Source organism: Monodon monoceros, unplaced genomic scaffold (genome assembly GCF_005190385.1).
Source record: "Monodon monoceros isolate NGI ecotype Baffin Bay Population unplaced genomic scaffold, NGI_Narwhal_1 Super_Scaffold_6, whole genome shotgun sequence".
Classification (NCBI taxonomy): Eukaryota; Metazoa; Chordata; class Mammalia; order Artiodactyla; family Monodontidae; genus Monodon; species Monodon monoceros.
Window position 1 is genome coordinate 8,060,269 of NW_021703783.1, and position 23,375 is coordinate 8,083,643.

Sequence of the window (23,375 nt, forward strand, 5' to 3'; positions counted from 1 at the left end):
AAAACAGTAAAAACCAGGAAAAAAATATAAACCTAGTGGCTGCTGAAACCGGGGAGGTTGCTCTCTTGTTCTGTGCAGGCATTCCCAGGATCTCAGCTGCTGGAAAAACTGGCTGACACTCTCCTCGTGTAGCTATTTGCTTCGTAAAGAATAGTAGTGAGCATTCTAATGTCCACGTTTTGGTTATTAGTCTTCCACTTTATTGCTTGGACGTTTCTTTGGTGTTGGTAAGGTTGTGGTCTGCTTTCTGCTTTATTTTTTGAATGGTCATTAATTCTTTAGGTCACCTGGAAAAAATTCAAATCAAACTTATGAAGAGTGACAAGATGATCAAGAGTTAAAGAATAAAAAGGCAAAAATTATGTTTTTTATGTAGTTCAAAAAATCAATTTTCAAAAGCTCTAAACAAAATCTTACACCGTGTATCTTTTATAGATTTGTAAACTGAAACATGAATTTAATGGAAAATTTTTAATAAAACATTTTTACAAACCAGAACAGTCAGTACATAATAGTAAAAATTCTAGAAAATTCTAGAAAAGAAAATTATCATCATGAAGCCTTTTCAAATAAATGGTACTACAGCACTGATAATTCTTCATACTCATTTTAGTGGCCATACAATATCTCCTAATATGGATATACCACATTATTTAACCACTTCTCCAACATTAGATTGTAAATAGTAGAAATTTTTTCCCCCTATATTTTGGATTATTTCCTTAGGAACAATACCTAAAAATAATGTCACCAAGTAAAAGTTTATGGCCAAATGATTAATATATAATTCCGTCAGTTAATGCAAGCAAGTGTGAATACAGAATTTATTTCTATAATAAACTATCCATACTACCCAGAGATAAAACAGAATATTCTCAGCATAGCAATTGTCTACCTAGTGAAAGGATAACTGAAATCCCAAACCTCTGCATATAAAAGCAGATGGCATTTAAAAAGTAGAAACTTAAAATGATCTCAAAATTTTACGAAATCTGAACAATTTTTGGAAAAATAACACTGCTGCTATGAGCTTTACAACCTTTCAACTAAAAGCGAAGTCCTTATTTATGTAATGAAGAGGGCAACAACCAAGAAATACTAAAAACTTAAACTTTCAGGACTTATTAGATGCAAAACCCACAATGAAACCAACTATGGCTTATAAATTCTTGTAAGGCTCGCTGAGCCAGTCTTTCTAGTATATTTCCACCTGTATAAATACAATGTCCAGGATCTTTAACAAGAAGACAGAAAAAAAGCAGGAAGCAACAATGAAGAAAAACAAGCTAACTTTTTTTTTTCTTTTGGCTGCGTTGGGTCTTTGTTGCTGCACGCGGACTTTCTCTAGTTGCGGCGAGGGGGGGCTACTCTTCGTTGCGGTGTGCGGGCTCTAGGCACACGGGCTCAGTAGTTGTGGCTCGCGGGCTCTAGAGCGCAGGCTCAGTAGTGGTGGCGCACGGGCTTAGTTGCTCCGCGGTACGTGGGATCTTCCAGGACCAGGGCTCGAACCCGTGTCCCCTGCATTGGCAGGCGGGTTCTTAACCACGGCACCACCAGGGAAGCCCAAAACAAGCTTACTTTTATGGAGAGGTTACTCTTTGCCGCGTCCTGCTTAGGCACTCCTACGTGTTATCTCACTAAGTCTTTGCAGCAACCCTAGCGGGGAATCTAGTCAGTATCATTTCACCAGCAGCCGACAGTACCGCTGCAGAGGATAAATAAACTGCTCCAGATCATTAGGCAAATGACTACTAGCTCCTGCACTGGATATATAAACCCACTGGCTCTCACGTACTACACATACTGCCTCAAAATAAATAATGTGGGTTATCAAAGGGAAAAGGGAAGAAAAAAACCACATTCTTGTTTATTCTACAGATCACAGTCCTCTGTTATTAAAATGAGGCCTTGTCAGGCACTTTAAAATTATCAAATTGGCCACGAGGTGTCACAAAAGTAAAACTTTCTAAAGTTTTCTGAGGTGGTGATAATAGTTAACAACTGTCTATCTAGAAAAATGAATTTGACTCTCATTAACTCTGTCTGCATATTTGCGTCCCCAATGCCTAGCAAAATAAGATCAGCCTCAGAGATATTTTTACCACCAAAGCTGCTCTTTCTCCAGAATCCTGATGGAGATCAGAAACTTGGCCCAGATGAATTACACAACTAGTTGAGACTGATCTGTGCTACTGTTGAGAAATCAGTGCTACTTAAAGAGAATATCAGCTCCTGTGCCGGCCACCCGAGCTCCTACCTGCTGATGGTGAAGGTGCCTGGGGAGCCGGATGTTACTCGACACTGCTCTGCTCGGGGGCTGGAGCAGGGTTCTCAGATGGTGCTTCACCTGCCTTGGTCTGAAAACACAACAAAACCACAAACCAGAAATTAACTGATTCATACGGCAGTGGAAAGTTCAAGACTGAAAGGTCTCACAAGTCGGGATCTGTGAAGGTAAATCACTGTGCAAAATCGTAACTACTCTTAAAGTATGAGGAAAAAATTAGAACCGCAGAAGAATGGCCTCCAAATGGCAACTAAACACCACCACCCTCCGTAGTAAAAAGCCATTAAAAATATACAGTTGCTTCCAACATGTGCTGAGAAGCAGGTTCCTCTCTCTAAACGCTGTCTTTTGTTTGGAAAGCTCTAAACGTTTTAGCTAGAATGTTAACTGGTTGAATTCAAATATTTGGTTTGTGATATGTGCAGGGCATTCTCTCCCTCTCTCTCTCTCTATATATATATATACTCCCCTCTGGCTGGCTGGACTCACCTCTTTGCCATCTTGCGCAGGAGCATTAGGGGGACGGGGGCGACGCCGATAGTTATAGGGGCGCCGGTATCCACGGCGAGCAGGTGGCTGGTTTGGACCATTGGCCGCTTCTTGATTCTCTTTATCTTCAGCCTCTCCAACCGCTGGGGCAGGTCGTGGGCGAGGAGGGCCCCTAGAGCAGAGAACACAGGCGAAAAGAGAACAGATGCCCTCAAGAACATCAGGTTTTATTTATTTATTTATTTATTTATTTGGCTGCACTGCGCAGCTTGTGGGATCTTAGTTCCCCAACCAGGGACTGAACCTGGGCCCTCAGCAGTGAGAGGGCGGAGTCCTAACCACTGGACCGCCAGGGAATTCCCAGGTTTTATTTTTAAAGATTAAAAAGTCAAGGGATCAAGACTTACTGCTAGAATTATGCACAGGCCAGTGGAACAAAGGTGTGGTAAAAAACCCTATCTTTCTGTCATCTTCCCCCTTCACCTGAACACTGTGAACAAACATATACCGAACATACACTATGATCCTACCAGGCACTTTGACAGGCACTGAGGATGGAAAAATTAAAAAAGAAAAGCGCTCCCGTATCTGCCCTCCATGGACAGCATGCAGTGGAGTCTAAGGGGATTCGACGTGGGAAACAAACGAACATCGCTCACTGTGTGCCAAAGCCTGTGCTGGTGTGTTTTCACGTTCATTATCTAATTTAATTTCAGGGCTAATTTTGTGAGTTTAAGATTTACAGTAAGAAAACCAAGACGTTTAAAGAGGGTAAGTATTTGGTTGAACCATAAAGGATTGCTGCTTTTATAGGTCAAAAAAGGTCAAATGCAACTTTGATCACACAGCTAGAGATTGACAGAGCTGGGGTTCACATACACTACTGTCTTTTTTCTGTCTTCCTGAAGACATTTCTATGAAGCCTCTTTTATTTCCAAAGTCCTTTGTAATGAATCATTAGAATGACTATGTCTAACACTGAAATGAATCTTGGGAGAAAAGAAGACGTAGAGTGGTACAAATCCTTCCCCAAATAATATACTTACTCGCCTCTCAATAAACCCATATTGCCACACTTCAGGGTGGTATGAACGTCATTCAGGAATGAAGCTCCTCAAGGACAGGGTAAAGGAACAGGAAGGCTTAAAAAGCTTAAAAAGAATCTTAGGGAGTCTAGCCCAATCCAGTCTTCACAAGGGATAAAGCAGAAATAAAATAACACTCCTGCACTAATCTTTTTTTTTTAATAAATTTATTTATTTTATGTATTTATTTTTGGCTGTGTTGGGTCTTCATTGCTGTACGTGGGTTTTCTCTAGTTGCTGAGAGCGGGGGCTACTCTTCGTTGTGGTGCGCAGGCTTCTCATTGCGGTGGCTTCTCCTGCTGCAGAGCACAGGCTCTAGGCACACAGGCTTCAGTAGCTGTGGCTCGTGGGCTCCTGTAGGTGGGGCTCGCAGGCTCTAGAGAGCGGGCTCAGTAGTTGTGGCACACAGGTTTAGTTGCTCCGCGGCATGTGGGATCTTCCCGGACCAGGGCTCGAACCCGTGTCCCCTGCATTGGCAGGCGGATCCTTAACCACTGCGCCACCGGGGAAGCCCCTCCTTCACTAACCTTAACAATGTTGGTAGTAGTACTAATCGATTAATTTATTGAGGGCTTACTATACCAGGCATCATACTGATTACCTGAAACGCCTTAGTACATCTAACCCTATTGACAGCGGTAGAATATCCCTTACTGTCCACTGCATAAGCTGGCAACAAAGTCTAAGAGGAGTCCTGAAACTTGCCGGAGGAGATACAGCTACACAGGGGCTGCTAATCGTAGGGTGGGGATTTAAACACAGACGATATGATCTGTAGGCTGATTTAACCCCCGCATTAGACTGCCCCGGTTATCAGAATATTCAGTGTCCCAAACACTCGCTGGCAGCCAACTCTCCCTCCATTCATAGCACCACCACCGAATGAATGACCCAACAATTCATTTCCACGTATCTCGTTAAATATAATAAAAATCCAGTATGACTTTACATCACGGGAAAGTTCTCAGAAGCAAATGCTGCTCTGGTACAGGGATAACTAAAAATCCTACTCATTAAGCAGGGGGAATGCCACACAGCCGTGTGAAAACGTGGATCACAGAGCCCCTCCCACAACTTGGACATACGGTCCCAACAGCCACATCTTCTCATTACATAATAAATCCACAAAACAGACCTGCAACGTCCTCTTCCATCCTACTGTGGCTCACAAGTCCTGCAATCGGTCATTAGCTCTTAGAAAACGTTACCTACCTACGGTATCTTGCGCGGTAAGTCGGATTTCGATGAACTGGTCCCTGAAGTTGTGCTCCCTCTGGGACTCCGTCCTTCATCTCTCCAATCTCACCCGCCTAGGAGGAGGCATGGAGAGCCAAACATGAGTGTCAGGCTACAGGATATGAGACACGGCACACAGTTGCCTTCAGACATTTTTTTAAAAGGAGAAAATAAAAGGCTTCGTTACGGAGCTGGGAACTCTCAATTCTAACAGTGAACTATGTACTGATTAGATCTGTGTGAATGACAGGAAAGAAAGAAGGACTCATTCCCACTAGACAGTCTTTTGCCTTATCCCAGTACACCTAAATTTATTTTACAATATTAAAAATTCTGAAGTGTTCCATTCACCTCTTGAAAGAAAACCTCTATTACAAAAGGAAATGGAATGATGTACTACACTGGGGCAAAGAGAGTCTTTTCAAACTCAGACCCACTCATTCTACAAACTGGGTATCCCTTCAATACGGTAATGGTTTCTACATTCAAAGGTTCCACCACACCTTCACCTCTGATTTCTTCCTTTCACAATTTTTTCCTTTCATCTGTTTGCATTATTTATTGAAGTATAGCATTAAAAAAATAAAATATCCTTCCTTGAGAAATTTATTTTAAGCTGGGGAAATAATATATTGCAGAACTTCCAGGGGAAGAAAGAGCTAAAAACAAACAAAAAAACCCACCAACAATCTCTGAAATTCTTTATAATACAGCCACATCTCAATCTTTTTTTCTTTTTCCCCTCAAAAGTAATATCCCTTCCTTCTCCGTATTTCACTAAGAAAAGAGAAGCAATTAGAGAAGAATCTCCACATTCTTTCACCATCAAATCTACCAACCTACTGCATTTGCTTTTTCTTCTCTCATTAGACTGATTAACTGGTCCATGCTCATAGCCAAAGCCAGCCCCTCTTTCTGGCCTGCTAGGGCACTTGAACTCTCAATCCCCCACCCCCTTCTCTCCTCCATCATTTCCTTCCAGGCATATAAACATGATGAAATAGCACCCATCTTCTCCAACTTTTTTCCTTAAATAATCACAAACTTACAGGACAGCTGGAAGTATAGACTCTAATCCTCAGACTCTATTTTCTTGAGTTTCACCAGTAATGTTCTTTACAGCAAAGGGACTCATTTGGAACCATGCCTTGAATCTAGTTGTCTCTTTATCTGAACAGTTCTTCAATCTTCACTTGGTTTTCACAACCTTGACACTTTTAAAGGTTACAGGAGCAGTCATTTTGTAAAATATCCCTCAGTTGGGGCTGTCTGGTGTCTCCTCATGATGTAGCTTATGCATCTTTGGAAGGGAAGCCACAAAAGTGGCACTGGATTCTCCTCACTGCATCCTGCCAGACGGCATATGGTTTCAACCTGTACCGTTACTGACAGTGTTCACTTTGAGAAGCAGTACGGCTCCTCCATGGTAAGTTTACTCTATCCCCCTTTGTAATTTATGAGGATTCTGTGAAGAAGTACTTTCAAAGTTTGTAAATATTTCACTCCTTATCAAGTTCAATATATTTATTTGTCTATATCTGTAAAGACTCATGGTCTTCTATGCTATTCAGTGAGTTATAACCTGTTACTATCATTAGTGGCCAATGGGAACCCTTCCCAGCTGGCTCATGGCCTACTGAACGCGTCTCCAGCATTCTCTGAGCGCTTCCTTGGTTTCTGGCGCAGCAAGATGTTCCAGGCTCATATTGTACTCTCTGTGGCCTGGCTCCGAAATCAGCCGTTTCTCCAGAGGGGTTTCTTTTTATTGGAGAATGGTATTTATAAATGAAAAACCGGGAGCCAGGTGTGCTCAGTGCTATTAACATGTCATTGACCTCAGGCCATTTTAGTAGGCAGAAATAAGGAACACACACGCACACACAAATACATAGGCACACACACACACTGTAAGTTACACATGCGTAAATGTGTGTGTGTGTGTGTGGCATATTTGATCTGCCCAAGAGAAGATCTCCAAATGACCTGTGTTTCCGCGCAAACCTGGCCTTTCTTCACAAAGCTACCCTTTACTCCTCACAGCACACGTTCACTCCATCATCACATGTTGCCCCTTCCATGCTGAAAACATTTCCTAAATCTGACCACTCCTCACACCACTGCTAGCACTCTGATCCATGCCCCCCTGATCCCCTCTCCATGGGGGAAGTATGTTAGCTGGTCTCCCTACTTCTGCTGCTGCCAACCGTGGTCTAGCCTCCTTAAATTGTCCAGTGATTCCTCATATACGTTTCTTCCCTATTTAGCTCCCTTAACTGGCTTTTCATCACATTTGGGGTAGGTCAATAGTTCTTATCTTGGTCTACCCAGCATGCTTGACCTGCCCTAAGATAGCACCTTAATCTCACCTCACCCCTCTCTTCACTCACACCATCCCAAACACATGAGCCTCCCTTACTTCTCTGAACAAGCAAAGCTGCTGCTTCCTCAGGAACTCTGATACATACATACATACACACACACACACATGCACACACACACAGAAACAGCAACGAACACGTATAAAGGATAAGCCTTTACTGGAATGATAGAATGGGAAGAGACTGGACAGACAGACTGAGTTTAAACCAAGCTCTACCACTTCTTGCCCATGTAACCTTAGGTAAAAGTTGCTAATTCTTTCAACTACTCAAATCCCTTCATTTGTAACAACAACAACAAAAATCTGGATACCACTGCCAACTCCATAAAGCTGTAGGGAAAACTAAGAACTGATTTCAAACATCTGTCCCTTGGTGGATGCCAAACAATGTTGCTCCTTTTCCTCTGTCATATAATTCTTTTCTCACAGACTACAAACAGCTGATTTAGCTCAGTAACCAATTCGACTTATTTTTCAAATATCTAGAATTATTATCTTAAAAAAAATGGAAGTCCTCTGGACACTGATATATCATGCTATATTACGTCCTCGGTACAGAAGGGAAATACTATTGGCCTGCATATTTTCATTTTTTTCCTGTTGTGTCCAATAAATTTCACAGTTTTGTATATACAATAGTAGAAATTGTTGGCAAAGACTTTTCCACTTGACCTCAACAATATTTACCATCTCAGAGATCTCTCTATAGTTTTAAGCCATTACATGGACAACCTGGAAGTAGCCTAAGCTATACAGAAGAAAGTTTTACGAATTTTCGTTTGGTGCTGTTGGTTGGCTTAAGCCGACTTCTATCACTGAACATTAAACATGGCATGTATTAGAAGGGTTCTAAGGAAAGACTGTTGAAGACTTCATGTTAGCTATTAAATGGGTAAGAATTTCAACCCAAGTTAAGAGAACTAAATGTGGTTACCAGAACATGCACATTTTCAAAATCAGTTTTCAACTTGCTCTTCTGTATCGCACCAAAGAACCCCTTTGCTCTGAACCTCCCATTCCTAAGATGAAATATACTTTATTTCAAACGATCTAGAAAATAATCATCATAGTCTCAAGAAAGTATGATACACACGTATATGCTAATACTAAGAAGGATTATTTCAGTAAGGTACTACTAATGCCCTAAAAATAAATGTGTACTACAATCTCCCTGACTCTTCCTGTCCTCATTTCCTAGAGGCCCAGGGTGCTGCCCTCTAAAGAAACCTACTATGCCTCATGTACCCAATCTCTCCATATATGTAAGGCTACTTGCTATTTTTAGCACATTTGTCAGGGACAGCTGTTAAAGAGTAGAAGGGGAAAAATAACAAGAAGCCATGTAGAAAGAACACAGTCATGCATGATAGGAAGGGAAAAGGGCAGCAAAGAACAGACTGAACATAATGTTCAGTCAAAACACTTAGTAAAAAAACAAAAACCAAGGATACTAAGGGAAGAAGTTGTAGCTGGTAGTAACAAAAATGATGTCCTATCCCGAGATTACCAAGTTTCCTGGGAACTGCAAAGCTGTTAAAAGGGTTATTAATTACAGGTCAAGTTCATGACAGTTGTATCAATATTTTGCAGTAAAAAGGAGAACCAACTGAGAATCAACAATCTCCACTCTGTGTTAGGTTTTCTTAATAATCAACACTATTTCATCTAAATTAAGGACTTTATATAGACATTCTCCGTCCTGAGGCACCACACTAAGGTCTTTACCTTTGATTTAATCATCACAACCCCGCAGTGAGGCAATTATCTCCATTCAATGGATGGCCACGTTAACCTCAAAAGCTCACAGATGGAGGCAAGATTCAAATCCAGGCCCGCCTGGCTTCAGGGTTCAGCGCTTACACGTACCAGCTGTCTCTACTCTACCTCTCTCATTCTTCCATACACTAGAACTGTACCCTGTCCACCCAGCGTCCCCGATTATAGGCACGGCCCAGGTGGTCGTGCTTGTAGAAGTGTGACTGGAATGACTGCTCTGAGAAGGCCGCCTAGTACACTTTGGAAGCATCGGGAAGCCAAAAGCTAGGTTTGATTTCCGGCCACTGGTGCTGGAGGAGGAGGCGGAGGCGGAGGCCAGACAGAGGGGTGAGGACCGCTGAAGAGGAGCCCCTGGTGCAAGTTTACCTGCATTCCGTTGGGTTGGGGAAAGACCCGGGAGCGGCGGTCAGAGGTCTGTCCCACGTGGTAAGGCGGGAAGCGCCGCGGGTACTGGGGACGGTACTGGGGGCGGTACTGGGGGCGGCGCCGCTGACTCAGGGCCCCAGCGAGCTGCCCGTCAGCGACTGAGGCGCCAAATCCTTCGCTGCCGCTCCCTTCCTCCTCCTCCCCAGCGCACTAGCGAGGCAAGGAAACAGAGATTCAGAAGACGCTCCAGCAAGGTGAGACCCCAGGAGTACCATGTAGGGTGGATGTCCACGGAAGAGAACAATCTCTCCCCCAGAGGAACAATCCCCTCTATTAGACGGACAAAAATGCATTTAACCCAGATTATCAGGTGATTACCTGGGATAAACCACATTTAGATTCCAGGAGATCTGCGCACATAAAATACCAAGAAGCAGAAAGGCAAGTGCAATCAATCTCTAACGAATTTAGCTTGCATCTAGTTAGAATTGGTGTATATCAGTTGACCAGACACCCAAAAAACATATACAAGTTTAGAATATTTAGCTCCACCAAATGTGTCTCCCTCAACATTGGCCATCCACTGGGGCAAAGGCGAGAAAAATATGTTTTGTGGTGTTATCAACAGGTTGGTCCTAAGTGGTTTGCTTCCTGGAGCAGTTCTCAAAGTAGGGATGGGGGGGGGGGTCTCTGAAACCCTTCCCAGGGGGTTATTGAGATCAAACTATTCTCATAATGCTGGTAAGATGCTATCTGTCTTTTTCCCCTCTCATTCTCGCATGAGTTGGGGGGGAGGGGAGGGGAATCACCCAGAAACTACAGTGACACGTGGCCTCTTGGCAGCCCCAATGCAGGAGCTGTAAGAATCCAGCTGTCTTCTATTAAACCGGAGATCAGTGATTTACAAAAAAAATCACATAAAGCAATACCACTCTTCTCAGTTAAAAAATATAGTTTTCATGAAAAAAATGTTATTTATGTTTACAAGTAATGAGCTTATTTTAAATAAACCAAATCTTTTAAATTTCTGTTTTACTTTCTAATACAATAAATATTAATAGGTATAAACACACGTAAACAAAAACTCTGGGATCCCATATTTAAGCATATAAATGGGTCCAAAAACCAAAAGAGAACCACTGACTTATGGCATGATTCTCTTTATATGTTTAGGAATAAAGTTTTAATTGCACTTTAATAGACAGTAGTAAGTAATAAATACAGTTTCTGAATATAATAAACCTTATTAACAAAGGGAAGTACTGACTCATTTTATATTTTTTCCTGTATTTAAACTACTGTATCACATACTAATATTTTATATCAAAAAGAAAAATAATAAGCAAACAGCTAAACATCCCTCAAAGAATTTTTTATTTCAAATCCTACTTTACAGGGGGATTGCTATGCCAAAGGTAGTCTTAAGGGAAGCAACTACAATTTTTGAAAATGAACAAATTTAAAATGAACAAAATAAAATGACTGACATTGGGGTTGAGGATAGTTAAGATTTAGAGCCCTCCAGAACAAAGCTCACGTGGGCAACTCAATTCCCAAAGAGGAAAAGCTTCAACTACGGCCTCAACTAGTCTAATTTCAGAAAAACCAAGCCATTCTACACTTTTTAAAGCCTGTATCAGGTACAATCCCCAATTATGTAAAGACATAGTAGCATAGGAAATGTTCACCAAAATAGTAAGGGTTTCTCTTTAGGTTCTCTGTATCTCTTGAGTCTTCTATAGCCAGATCTTTTGTTAAGAGTTCTACAAAATAAGAACAATGGCACCACCATTGCCAAACATACTCAATAAGCTGTTAGGACTTAAAGACGGCACAACAGAAAACCATCATTTATGTTTACTTTCAGAATTTTGATAATTTTATTTCTAAATATCTTTCACATGCGTGACTTCAGAATTTCCAGCTGAGGAGAAAAGCCTTCAAAGGAAAAGTTTTCACTAAAGGTTTTCGCCCACTCTTACTTCTGAATTAACCTAGAAATCAAAGTAATTACAACTAGAACTCCGTGAATCTGGTGAACTTGAAAGAGTAAATGCTATGGTAGCTCATTTCTGCCACCCCCTACACAGCTTATTTTTAAAAATCACATAGGATAAGCAAAACATGGGTAAGAGAAATATAGAAATAGAAAAACAAGATGTCATAAGGAATCTGATAAAAATCAGTTTGGGCTGCGTGTGAAGATGACAGAATGAAGAGAGGAAGCATTTAGGTAAGCAGAAAGATATTAATCTATCAAAGCGTAGAGAGAAATCATTCTCAATCTGCAAATCCTTTCTTCTGGTGCGATTTTTCAAAAGTTTTCCTTGGATGTTATACATAGCCGCAATCCTGTGCTCACAAAGCATCTTGTGATGCTAAACCTTCTTCTTATCCTTGAAACAGGCTTAGTGTTCGGATTTTATTCCATAGTACCAATCCCAGGTACTAACTCTAGAAACATCAGAAAATGACTCACATCTAACAGGATCCTCATGACCACAAACTGGACGGGAGTCTTTCTGGGTGCCTTGAGAATACTTTAAACTGAGCCTCCTAAGAAAACTCCAGCCGGACTTGGTTGTAAGCCCTTCCACCTGGATTGGTACCAATCTAAAGAACTAAAAATCCAGAGAATTATTTATTGCTTCTTTACTTTGAAATGATGGGAAATGCTATGCTAAATAAAACAGCTACGTAACTGAGGCAAATTACTTGATATATCTGTGGCCAGCACTGTTCATCACTTATTCCTGAGCCGTTCCCCATTCCTCCTTGCCAACCAAAGGCTGACTTTCTTAGATGTTAACAAGGGAGGAACAACAGATTCAAGCCGGTCACGGGAATCCCGGTCCCCTTTCCCAGTGAATGCCGCATAACGCGGCTCTGGCTGGTAAAAGAGCCAAAGCAAGAGAAAACCTTTTTGACAACCTTGGCTCAGCGACCTTCATTAAGCCTTCTTGGTACAAGATAATTAAATGACTCTTCCTGGCAGCCAAATACATACAAACTGATACAACTGCTGAATGGCAAGTTTCCCATAAGACCAGTAGCTATAGATAAATTCTGGACATGAAAAATTTCCCGTCTCCCCCGCGCCGCCAAAAAAAAAAACCAGTTTGTCTCCAGGAGAAGATACAGCATTTATGTGCTCCAAGTATACACACTTGAGTTTAGATGTGTGCATTTCTTCAATCACTGATTAGAGAGAGAGACAACGTACATTACGGGGCGGTCCACGGCGTCTGCCGTAGTAGCCGCGTCTGTAGCGGCGCCGATCTGCAGCATATCGGCTCCCTTCCACAGGAACGCCGTCTGGGCCAGTCACGTTGGCTGCTTCTGCACCCTGAGAAAGGGAAGAAGCAAAGACGGCCTCGGAGTTAAAAAGGAGCCAAAAGCACAGCCTTAGATAGCCAGAGGGTTGAACACTGGCAGAACGTACTAGAGATTCCTTTGGTGACCTAAAATACACACCCATGTTTTAATAAGGTGAGCAAGGTGCTTGACGTCCTGATTTAAATGTATACAGCTTGACACCTGAAAGTAACACAACACTGCTAATCAACTATACTCTAATATAAAATAAAAAGTTAAAGAAATAATAATAATAAATGGATACAGCTTGTCTGCTTCCACAACCTTTGCCTTCTTGTTTGATTCAAGAGCAGTATATATCTGTTTAAGGAACACAGAGTGGTAAATATGATGCGACTGTAACAAAGGAATGCTAGACCAGGAGGAATATTCCTCACTGGAAAATAACTGAGATAATGTTCTCTTCCTAGAAAATGTTGAAACCTACGTTACTCTGCGAGGTACTAAGAGAATGCACTTGTGGGCTCACACGGCTCTGTCCAGCACTGAGCTACTGAGAGGGAAACTTCTCCCAGCTTGGCGGCAGCAGGAATGAAGGGTCCTTGACTTAGCGTCCGCTTACATACACAGTGTCCACAAATGTAGTCCCTCTCTAAACCTTCTTCTTATCCTTGAAACAGACTTAGCGTTCGGATTCTCATATGGACAAATGGATAAAGTAATGCTTCAAAAGTATAAAAAGTTTGGACAAAGGAGATTCAGAAGAGCACATTTCCCACTCTACATCAATTTGTATAACCTCAAATTCTGAAAATATACAGAGGTAAAATTAACCTGGCAAAACAAAATTTTAAGAGTTGGGTGAGACCTTAGAGATCATTACAGGCCAGCATTTGCAGGTAGATAATTTGAAACTCCAAGAGGTTTGCAAGATACCCTGGGGATCACATTGGTAAAGAAATCATTTAAATTTCTACATTAGGTGGAATAAAGTTGTTTTTCTTTCAAAACAGAAAACAGTTTGAGAGCTGCGAAGAATATGGGCTATGGAATGAATGGTGTGTATGTGAAGAGAGCACTCATTTGGGAGTGAAGCAGTCATTCACTCAACTTGTAATTCAGCTGCCACAATCAGCCTCCATGGCAGCAGTACCATATATGGCTTTAAAATGTTTTTATTCTTATCCTATATTGTTTGACTGATACCTAGAATATGCTGTTGATTAAAAACAAAGCATAAAGGACATTACTAATATTGAAATTAAGTACATAACAGCATAAAAAAAAAATCTGTAGATGCGCATCAAGATGATCCATTAGCTTCTTGGGCTGTTCTCCATCTGAAGATGGTTGTTACACAGTCTCTCAGGATGCCTCTGGCTTTCAAAAACCCAAGCCAAAGAGAAAACATAATGATCATATTTGATTTGAATCTTCTTTTATTGAGATTAAAACATTCTTTACTGTGTATTATTTGTGCAGAAGTGCTTACAAATCACAGCCTAAAAACTTTACTCTTAGAAAAAGATACCTTGTTTTTTGCTTCTTGTGTTTTTTGGTTTCCTATTATGCACACGTTAACTTTTAAGAAATAAATGTTATTTTAGAAACCTTAAAAAGAGATATCTTTTGCCCCAAAGCAGCTTTTATCTATTTTTAATACTATAAAACAGTTTAATTTTAAACTACACTTGAATATACATTTGGTACCAAAATAAAATATGTCATTTTATACCTTGAGAAATTAGCTTTTCCTTCCATGATTAAATAGGGTTAATTAAAATAGAAATTAAAATGTTCTTTTGTACTACATCAAACAAGGTACATAATGACAAATTCATAAAGGGCTGAGAGACCATTTACTATGCAAGCGAGTTGTGCCAGCACCCTGGATACCCAGTCACAATTCCTCTCACCTTCTCTCCTTCAACCACATCAAACTCCACAGTTTCTCCATCTCCTACACTGCGCAGATATTTCCGTGGGTTATTCTTCTTGATGGCAGTCTGTCAAGAGAACAGAAAATTTTAAATGAAGTATGTGCCAAAACTGGCCACAGATTTCATTGCTCTCAAGTTTACTGGCTATACTGAAGAAACTGTTGATCTAACATTACTTTTAAAAATTACTCTCCCAACTAACCTGGATCTCCAAAACAACAACATAACCCAAACAAAAAACACTATAAAACTATGTTCCACATTACTGTCTTGATTCATGTTAGCCTTCAAAATTCATCTTGGTAGGTGGGTTAAGCATAATGCACAGTTGCAGCCTGATGACCTAGTCGTGATGCTGGATAGATGAGTTCCCTCACTCTGCTAAGTGTCTTAGATTCAGACTATATCTCCATCAGTGCAGGGGGCTGGTGGGGTGATGCCTTCATGAAATCTTATATACACACATAAACACAAAAATACGGAGACACAGATTAAAATATGGAGACACAAGAGAAACTGCTAACCTCGAAGAAGGGGATAAATATTTCTGACAGAATATACGAAATTACCTCAAGAACAAAACATTGCTGATCACCTTCTCCCCTCCCATTTTACGGATGAGGAAACCAACTGGAGGCTGATAAGGGATTTATCTGAAGTTATAAAAATACAGCCCAGGGGAAGAAGGTGGGGGAAGAGGAGGGGAGATGGGGGACATTTATACCCCTTGTATTGTAACTCTATGATATTTATTCAAATTCTTCTCATCACACCATTAGTATGTCAACTTATCCCTACACACTCCCTGATAATACATTAAAAGTTAATGCAGATGTTATCCTGCATTGAACATCTGCCCCTCAATGTCTGCTTATGACTGGGCCTCTCTCCTTCAGTCAGTGGCGGGAAGAGAATAATTCCTGCAACGAATTCCCCATTTCTTTAGCTGGTATCTCTAAAGAGTTAAAGGGGCTCTGAGTTTCTATGGAACTAGGTCAACCTTATTTTATAAAGCGATTAGGCATGTGTAATCCAGCCCTTCCCTTACTCTGAGTAGGAGGGAGGAAAAAAAAAAAAAAAAATGAGCCAATAGGGCAGAGACCTCACCCAGAGAGGAAAAAGGCAGTTCAGGACAGGATATACTCGCAGGCCTTGAACCCTCAGCCAGTCCAAAAACAGCCCCTCCCTGCCGGCTCGTTCCCCTTTTCCTGTTAAACTGGGCAAGCCTCAACACACTGAGGTGACTCACCGCCCAACTTCACAGGGGGCTGGAATCAGGTCAGTGAAGCTGGCCGCGGGCACAGAAACTTGTGAGGTCCTTTTACTCCAGCAGTCACCAAAGGCAGCGTTCTTACCCCAAAAGGTCTATTAACCTCTAGGTGTTATAAGCAACACTCCCCTTCGGTCTGTTATGACTTTAAAAGTCATTGTGTCTGAACCAAATAATCTACTCCAGTTACCCAGGAGCTACTGAAATATAACTGATAGAAACCACAACCAGAGAGCTTTTTCTTAGCTATCACTCTCGCCAGTCTCCAAACCCCACCCCATTACGCACACGATCCTGAACAGAAGGAAACAAAAACACAGAAAACCAGATGCTTGACAGAGCCCTGGAGGCGAACGTGCTGGTATTGGTACCTGCCTCTGTACTTCTCTGTTGTTATACACTGAGAACTGCACACATACGCGAGACAATTCACTGAACACTAAATATACAAAAAGAACAGTAAGCGCACATAATGCTTCTTTTAACCTATTTTGCCAAGCAAGTCCAACAGAATAACATCCTAGGCTAAGAATGTAAAGAAGACTGAGCTTTCTGTACAGAGAGGCCCATGTTTTCCATAGTTTACCCATTTTCTACATTTCCTTTGAATCTAGGGGGCTGCGGGCCTTTCTGACCCGGGCCTGAGCCAAGCGTGTCTCGTTCTCACAGGAGAGAGGACTATGCTGGGAGCTGGGAGTTTCCTAATGTCTTAGATACACACACCCTAACCATCTGCTTCCCTGTGCTATTTACTCCAAGTTCAAGCTGCTCTGATGGCGGAGCTTGAACCAATACACAGCCAGGCGAAAGGAAGATGGAGTCCAGCCCAACACAAGGAGGAACCACAGTCAGGGAGCATAGGATGCTAACATGGAAACAGAAGGGCTTTAGCTAAAGACTCAAAGGCATTAAAAATTAGAAAGTGGTCTGATTATTACTTCATTAGACTGCAAAAATAAAAACTGTCTGAAAACAGTTACTATGATGGGACAGAAGAGCTCATGTGCAAATCTTAAAATGTAGAACTGGGCTCTCTTGCCAAAATAAAGTCCCAGAAAGAGTTTCGAGTAGCACAATAATTTGTAAAGCTTCACTTTGGGAAAGGGATAATAGCACATTACAGACGCCCCTCTCCGCACAGAGCAAATGTCACATTTATCATCACTCTTACCTGATGTACGAATACATCTTCTTTGGTATCATTTCTGTTGGAAGACAAAAAGCTCACGATTAAAGGGACTAGGTATGCAGAAAAACTTAAAAGAATGGTTTAGATCCTAAGACCTCAAAACACAGCATAAATGTTTGTTTCTCCTCTAAACTCAATTCAGATGCCTCAAATCAATCCTTCTTAAAAACTTCTAAACCCAAAAGCTATCCACCTCACTCCTCCATACGACAACAGTGCTTGGACCCAAGCATACAGATTCAACCTACAGAAACATCCCTTTCCTCTCATCTCTCTCTAAATCACATGGTGTGTAACCAGAGCCCTAGATTTCCCTCCCAGCAAAAGCAAAGCAAGACAGCTAAAAGGACAGGGCACAGCTGTGAACTAGGCTCTCCTTACACTGAAACCTAAAACACCCCCCCGCCCCAAACTGCCACCACCCACCAAAACATACAAGGAAGAAACTGGAGGAATTTTTTTTAAAAGGGAGGCCTGGGAGGGGGGATAGAGAAAATGATGGTATCGTATAAAAACATCAGAATACCCCCATAGCTTACAGCTATGTTCTCATTCCTATATGGTTAGAAGCTACTATGGTTTAAAGAAAACACTACGGTTTCTAGCGGACTTGGACCAGACCTGGGTTGCAGATCCAGCTCAATTACTCACTAGTTGTGCGACCTTAGGAAAGTTGCATAACCAGTCTAAGACTCCACTTCTCCATCTGTGAAATTGTGGATACCAACTCAATTATCCTGAGGCCCTTCCCATTTCTCAATTTATCCTCCCCACCGCCACCTTTTTTTTCTTTTAATGACTAGATTGTATAAGTACTTATCAATGTTTTAGAAAGGTATTTTAATTAATGTTTAATGATCAGTAGCTTAGAAATGAGAATATTTACGGTGCTCAGAAATATGAAAACTTACACAAGCCATTCATAAAGTATGGGAAAAGACACCAACAGCAGGTGCCACAGCACGAGGAGATATTTAAAACACGTAGAGGTACACACACATACCGATTTATAAATCCATATCCATTTCTGACGTTGAACCATTTGACAGTGCCAAGGACTTTGGTGGCTAAAATAGGATCAAACAGATAAATTAGTATCTGACCTACAAAAAGATAAAGCTCATACCACTAAGGTCTTGATAGCATTATTTAAAGCCTAAACATACCCGAGGAAACCATTAAAAGCTTAACTCCAAAGTATACTGGGAGAAGAAAATGGAGCAAGTGAAGCTATCACAGGGAAATACTTTTCAGAAAGACTAAACCTTTCTTCCTCATGAAACTTTTCAATAAAGTCCTAAGATAAGGAGTGGTCGTAAGTCTATACAATTCTGCCATAATTAAAACTGAGAAACACTGCTTAAAGAGAAACGAAACAAAACATGCTCTTTAGAGCTTTACAACTGAAAAATTTTCTAAGTGCAAAAGAAGGGTCACAACGAAAACAACTGTAGACACATGAACAAGGTAAGTACCGACCACCTAACACATCACTTTCATCACACTTTGAAATAGTCAGCAAACTACATAGTGAAATAGTAGCTCCTTGTTAATAGCTCATCTACAGGGACCTGAAGAAACTTGTCTGGGTGCCAGACGGGGGCCTAGCAAAGAAGCCAAGAGTAATAATAGAACTGAGGCCGGCTCAGCCCAGTTCTGTACTTACCACCCTGAGACATGATGTAACAGGCCTCTTCAAACCAGTGATGAATTTGGGATTCTGTTTCATTGTTTACCCTACTCTCTCCATTTGGTAGGAATCAAACCCTCAGCACTTTCTTATCACCTCCTCCCCTTTAACTTGATTATTGTCTCTACTTTCCCTCATGAGTAGGACCATTTCTGTAGAATGCCAGATCATAATAGAACTCAAGAGAAGGAATCTAAACAAATAGTATGGTCATAGAATTTATACTTTGTAGATTCATATTTGTTTCAGCCATTTATTATTTTAGATGACTCCCCTGAATCAACTGTGAATACAAAATCCAGTACCTCTAGAAATGCCTATGCCTAAATTCAGGAAAGGCATAAAGCAATTATCAAGACTCAGTGAAATAGATAATGGGACAATAGAGTACCTTTAAAAAAGAAAAAAGCTTAGTAGAAAATAAAAGTAACAATTAACATTAATCCATGCTACCTTTCTATGCGATATAGAGTGTTTAATTTCCAAGGATAAACAATAAAGATTTGGCTTTCAAATTCAAGACTAAAACAGTAATTAGGACTTACTTTGCTGTGGGCAGGGTTAGTTCTGAGTTTTGCTAGATTGATATGCTTGGGGAAGTATTTTAGCTCTCTTTGTAAAAAAAAAAAAAAAAAAGAAAAACAAAAAACTCTTTATGTCTTCAAAATCATTCAGCCCACCATTTGCTGAGGAATCTCCGGCTCTTAGGCTAAGTAAGGAAGATCTCTCTAATGAAGAGATTAAACTATTAAAATCTTCAGTTTTAGGCCATTTAAATTAGAGCAGCAGGGCAAAGAGGAAAAAAACATTCTATGCTTTGGATCCAAATGTACACAGATGACTGGTTTTGATAAATCATATGCTTTTAAATCGCACATTATTTCAAATGATACGCTTTTTGTGTCTCCCTTCATTTGCCCCAAAATTAATGACCTAGAAAAATATAAGGAAAATATAAAGTTAGGAACTCTTTTTGATTCATTTTCATATAGTTAATGTCTATAGGTACTGTCAAAGGCATTATCTTGATTAGAAAAGCAACACTAAGAGCGAGAAAGATGAAAGTGATTTTCAAGTATAACTTCAATCCAGGCTGCAGGTTATTTTTACTCCCACTGTAGTTTTTAAAAATTTCCTAATTCCACAAATATTTCTAATGACTTCATAAGGCCAAACACATCCATGCACTCTTCTTGCTTTAAAACCATAAACTCACTTTATATACACAGAATGGGAGGTGGGAACGGAGGAAGACCATCAGGCTTCATTTAGGGGGGAAAGTTTTCCCTCAGTCCTGTCAACTACTTTCCCTGGCCTGTGGCTATGCACTGCAGTTTAGAACCATTCGTAAAAACTAGAATGTGAGAGTCCCAAACCAGAATTCCATTTCAGTCAGCACTGTGCCTGGCACATTTTAGGCACCATGTGCTTGCTTGGCTGAGGAAAGGAGATGGCAGAACACACTGGACAGAGGCAGTATTGAAATGTCATGCAGAAGGCTGTCCTTGCTTTTGAGAGTCGGAATGACAGTGGAAAGATCCAAGACCTCCAGACTCATCATCACCAGGGATGTACCTTAAGAGCAGTTGGTGGCTGAGGAAATTGATTGATCTGTTTCCTTCATCTTTAAAGATATCTGCTTCAGTTTAAAATTCAGGAGTTTAGTTAGATCCAGAAAGGTACAAGGATCAAGCGAAAAACTGAAAAATTTCCTTTATGTGAAAATCAATCAAATTAAGAATATACACTAACACTGCTTTGGATAAGCCAAGGTTGTCTCTCTGACATTTTGCATGGAAGTGTTCCAAGACACACTTGTTGCAAACAGTATCACAATATGACACGGACTGGACTGAAGCAACTTTTAGCCCAGGGAAATGAGGGCTATTTTGTTTCTCAACCTGCACATGTTACATTTAGCACGTTGTCTGACAGTAACTGAGTAAAATTCTGCCCTGTGGGGAGGAGGAAAAACAAAAAAAACATGAAAACAGGCCTCTCAAGGCTGGAAACATGGAATCTTATTAAACTTTCTTCACGTTATTCCCCCAATTTTCTTCCTAGAAAACTGGGCAGGCAAGGCTCAGAGAGATCAAATACGCCCCATCCAAAATACTGAAAATTTCTCGGAAGCATCCTACACCATCTCTCACCTTCCCCGTTTAAAAAAAAAGAGGGAGTGATAGAGCACACACCCTCTGTGAGCCTGTTTTAAGGCCTCATACAGAGCGTTACTTAAGGAGAGAAGGCTGAAATACGCGACAAAACCAACAACGCCCACCGCCATCCTTTGTGATGCTCTGCGCCCCCCACCCGACCTGAACACATCATCCGAGCTCCCTTCCTAAGTTACGAGTCCCAAGATAACGTTGTTGTGAACTAACATCATACCCGCACTTCCGACGAAGTTTTTTCAGCTGCTGCACCAAAGGCTTTCCCACAATCCAGGAAGAGAGAGTGATTGGTAAACACTTCAGTGGTTCACGGCGGCAGCGGGCACAGAGAGGGCGGAGGACGCAGGACTAAGACCCAAGTTTCCCGGAGAGGATTGCAACACCTCTCCGCCGGCAAGTGGCCGACAGAAGCATGGCCTCGTTCCCGCGCCCCCGTGGGAAGGGCGTCAGGGACAGACACCTGAGCCTTCCCAGCAAGAAGCCTTTCCACTTTTCCCTCCCCCGTCTCCTCTGAGCGCCTTCCTCTCCCCGAAGGAAATGCTCTCCTCACCCAGATCCTACGCGAGGACTCCAAAGTCCCCGTCCCACGTGGGTGCCTGTCCCATCCCTACATCCACATCCATCCCAACCCCGTGTCCTCTCTTCCGACTGCCGCTCCTTTCCCCTTCGCACCGACGGATGCTTCGCCACGGGATGCGACAGGGCCCGCCTAGGGGACCCGAGTTAAGAACCCGATCTCCGGGCCCAGGACCAGGAGGAACGCGCTCGGGCGGCCGGGAGCGCAGGGCGCAGCGCGCTCGCTCGGCAGCGCCTGCGGGACCCGCGGCCACCGGCGCCGGGGACCCGACGTCCCCAGGGACCTCGCGCTGTCAGCGATCCCGCCTCCGCCCCGGGCAGCCCCCACCCTCCCGGGCCTGACTCACCGAGAACTTTCTTCTCCGCGTCTTCACTGCCCGCGGCGGCCGAAGAGGCGGGGGCCGCGGTGCCCGGGTCCGCGGGGGCCGCGTCCACGCCGGGGTTGCCTGCGACCAGGGCGGCGGGCGCCGGGGCCGGGGCCTGGGGCGCGCCGCCGCCGCCCGCCGGGCTCTTCGGCGCGGGGTCCTGGGGGGCCGCGGCGGCCGCCTCCGCCGGAGCCTGCGGGAGGGTGGTAGTGGTGGTGGTGGCCTCGCCCGCCTCGCTCATGCCGCCTCCTCCGCTCTCCCTCGGGCGCCTCGCTGGCGGTTGGTCGGCGGTTAGCGCGGCTGGAGGTCGCGGCGGCCGGGGCTCGCTCTCCGGGAGGCCGGTGCGGATCTCGAGGCGCTGGCGGCGGAGGCGGCTCGAGCTCTCGGGCTGCGCGTCAGCTCTTGGGCTCCTCGTTGGATCTTACTGCCCCAAAAATGGCCCCGCACAAGTTTTTCTAGGCGTCGCACGGGCCGGGGAGGGAAGAGGGTGGGGAGAGTTGGCTCCGGAGTTGGGCATCGACTTCATTAGCATTTAAAGGCGCCCGCTGCCCTTTCCGCCCGCCTAGCGGCGCGGGAGGAAGCGCCGGGGCCGAGGGGCCGGGGAAAGGAAGGCAAGGGTGGATCTGAGCTTTGGCAGGCTGCTCTGGAGTCTTCTGCGGAGCACGCGCTGCCGTCCCTTTGTTGGAGCGGGGCAGCGGAGCTCTCCCTCCTCGCCACATATTCCAGGAGGGGCAAACTAGGGCACCCAAATGACGGGGCCCTTCTCTCTCCCAAACGCTCGTTCTTAAATCCTTTCTAGTTACCCATTCAACATTTATGAAGCACCAGAAACCGTTTCTGATACAGCAATGAGGAGCTGGAATACTACAATCTTAAGGCTATTTGGCTACTTCCTCCTGAAAGATAAGTTGCGGATGATTTCGTCTATGAGCCACAGGTGAGGAAACTGAAGTCCAAACCTCTGAGAATTAATGTCAATATCAGTTTACGGCAATGTAACCGGCAGCAAGTAACGAGCTGTAAATATGCATATAAGAACACTAGGGGAAAAAAATGAATAAATCCACATCCCACCTTCTGCTCTAATTACCTCTGCCAGCTGGTGAAAACTTAAGCAATTGAGCTCTCCGAGCCTCAGAAAGGAGAGCTACCGAGAAACAGATCACCCAATAAACGGTATCCTGAGTTTGAAGCGCCCACTGGCGCTTTACAGAATGGACTGGATTATGCTAAACAC

At 42.8% G+C, this 23,375-nt stretch overlaps 1 protein-coding gene across 2 annotated transcripts; it reads right to left on the reverse strand.

The window, feature by feature from the left end:
* Positions 1 to 217: 217 nt before the first annotated feature.
* On the reverse strand, positions 218 to 22,795 carry YBX3 (Y-box binding protein 3). Of its 2 annotated transcripts, XM_029206232.1 has the most exons (10): positions 22,121 to 22,787; positions 18,337 to 18,400; positions 17,316 to 17,349; positions 14,851 to 14,940; positions 12,843 to 12,965; positions 9,620 to 9,829; positions 5,074 to 5,171; positions 2,777 to 2,948; positions 2,258 to 2,357; positions 218 to 287 (listed from the first exon to the last, which is right to left on the reverse strand). In XM_029206232.1, the coding sequence occupies exons 1-9, from the start codon at positions 22,377 to 22,379 to the stop codon at positions 2,292 to 2,294; spliced, it is 1,116 nt and encodes a 371-aa protein (XP_029062065.1). In that variant the 5' UTR covers positions 22,380 to 22,787; the 3' UTR covers positions 218 to 287; positions 2,258 to 2,291. The 2 variants fall into 2 exon arrangements, with proteins under 2 accessions (XP_029062065.1, XP_029062066.1); XM_029206233.1 differs by lacking the exon at positions 9,620 to 9,829 and having other exon boundaries at positions 22,121 to 22,795.
* Positions 22,796 to 23,375: the final 580 nt, after the last annotated feature.

Coding starts and splice junctions, on each gene's coding strand:
- YBX3 (XM_029206232.1), bottom strand. CDS start 22,379: ATGAGCGAGGCGGGCGAGGCCACCACCACCACTACCACCCTCCCGCAG. Junction 18,401..22,120: donor CGCGGAGAAGAAAGTTCTCG/GTGAGTCAGGCC, acceptor ATCCTATTTTAG/CCACCAAAGTCCTTGGCACT. Junction 17,350..18,336: donor GGATATGGATTTATAAATCG/GTATGTGTGTGT, acceptor GTCTTCCAACAG/AAATGATACCAAAGAAGATG.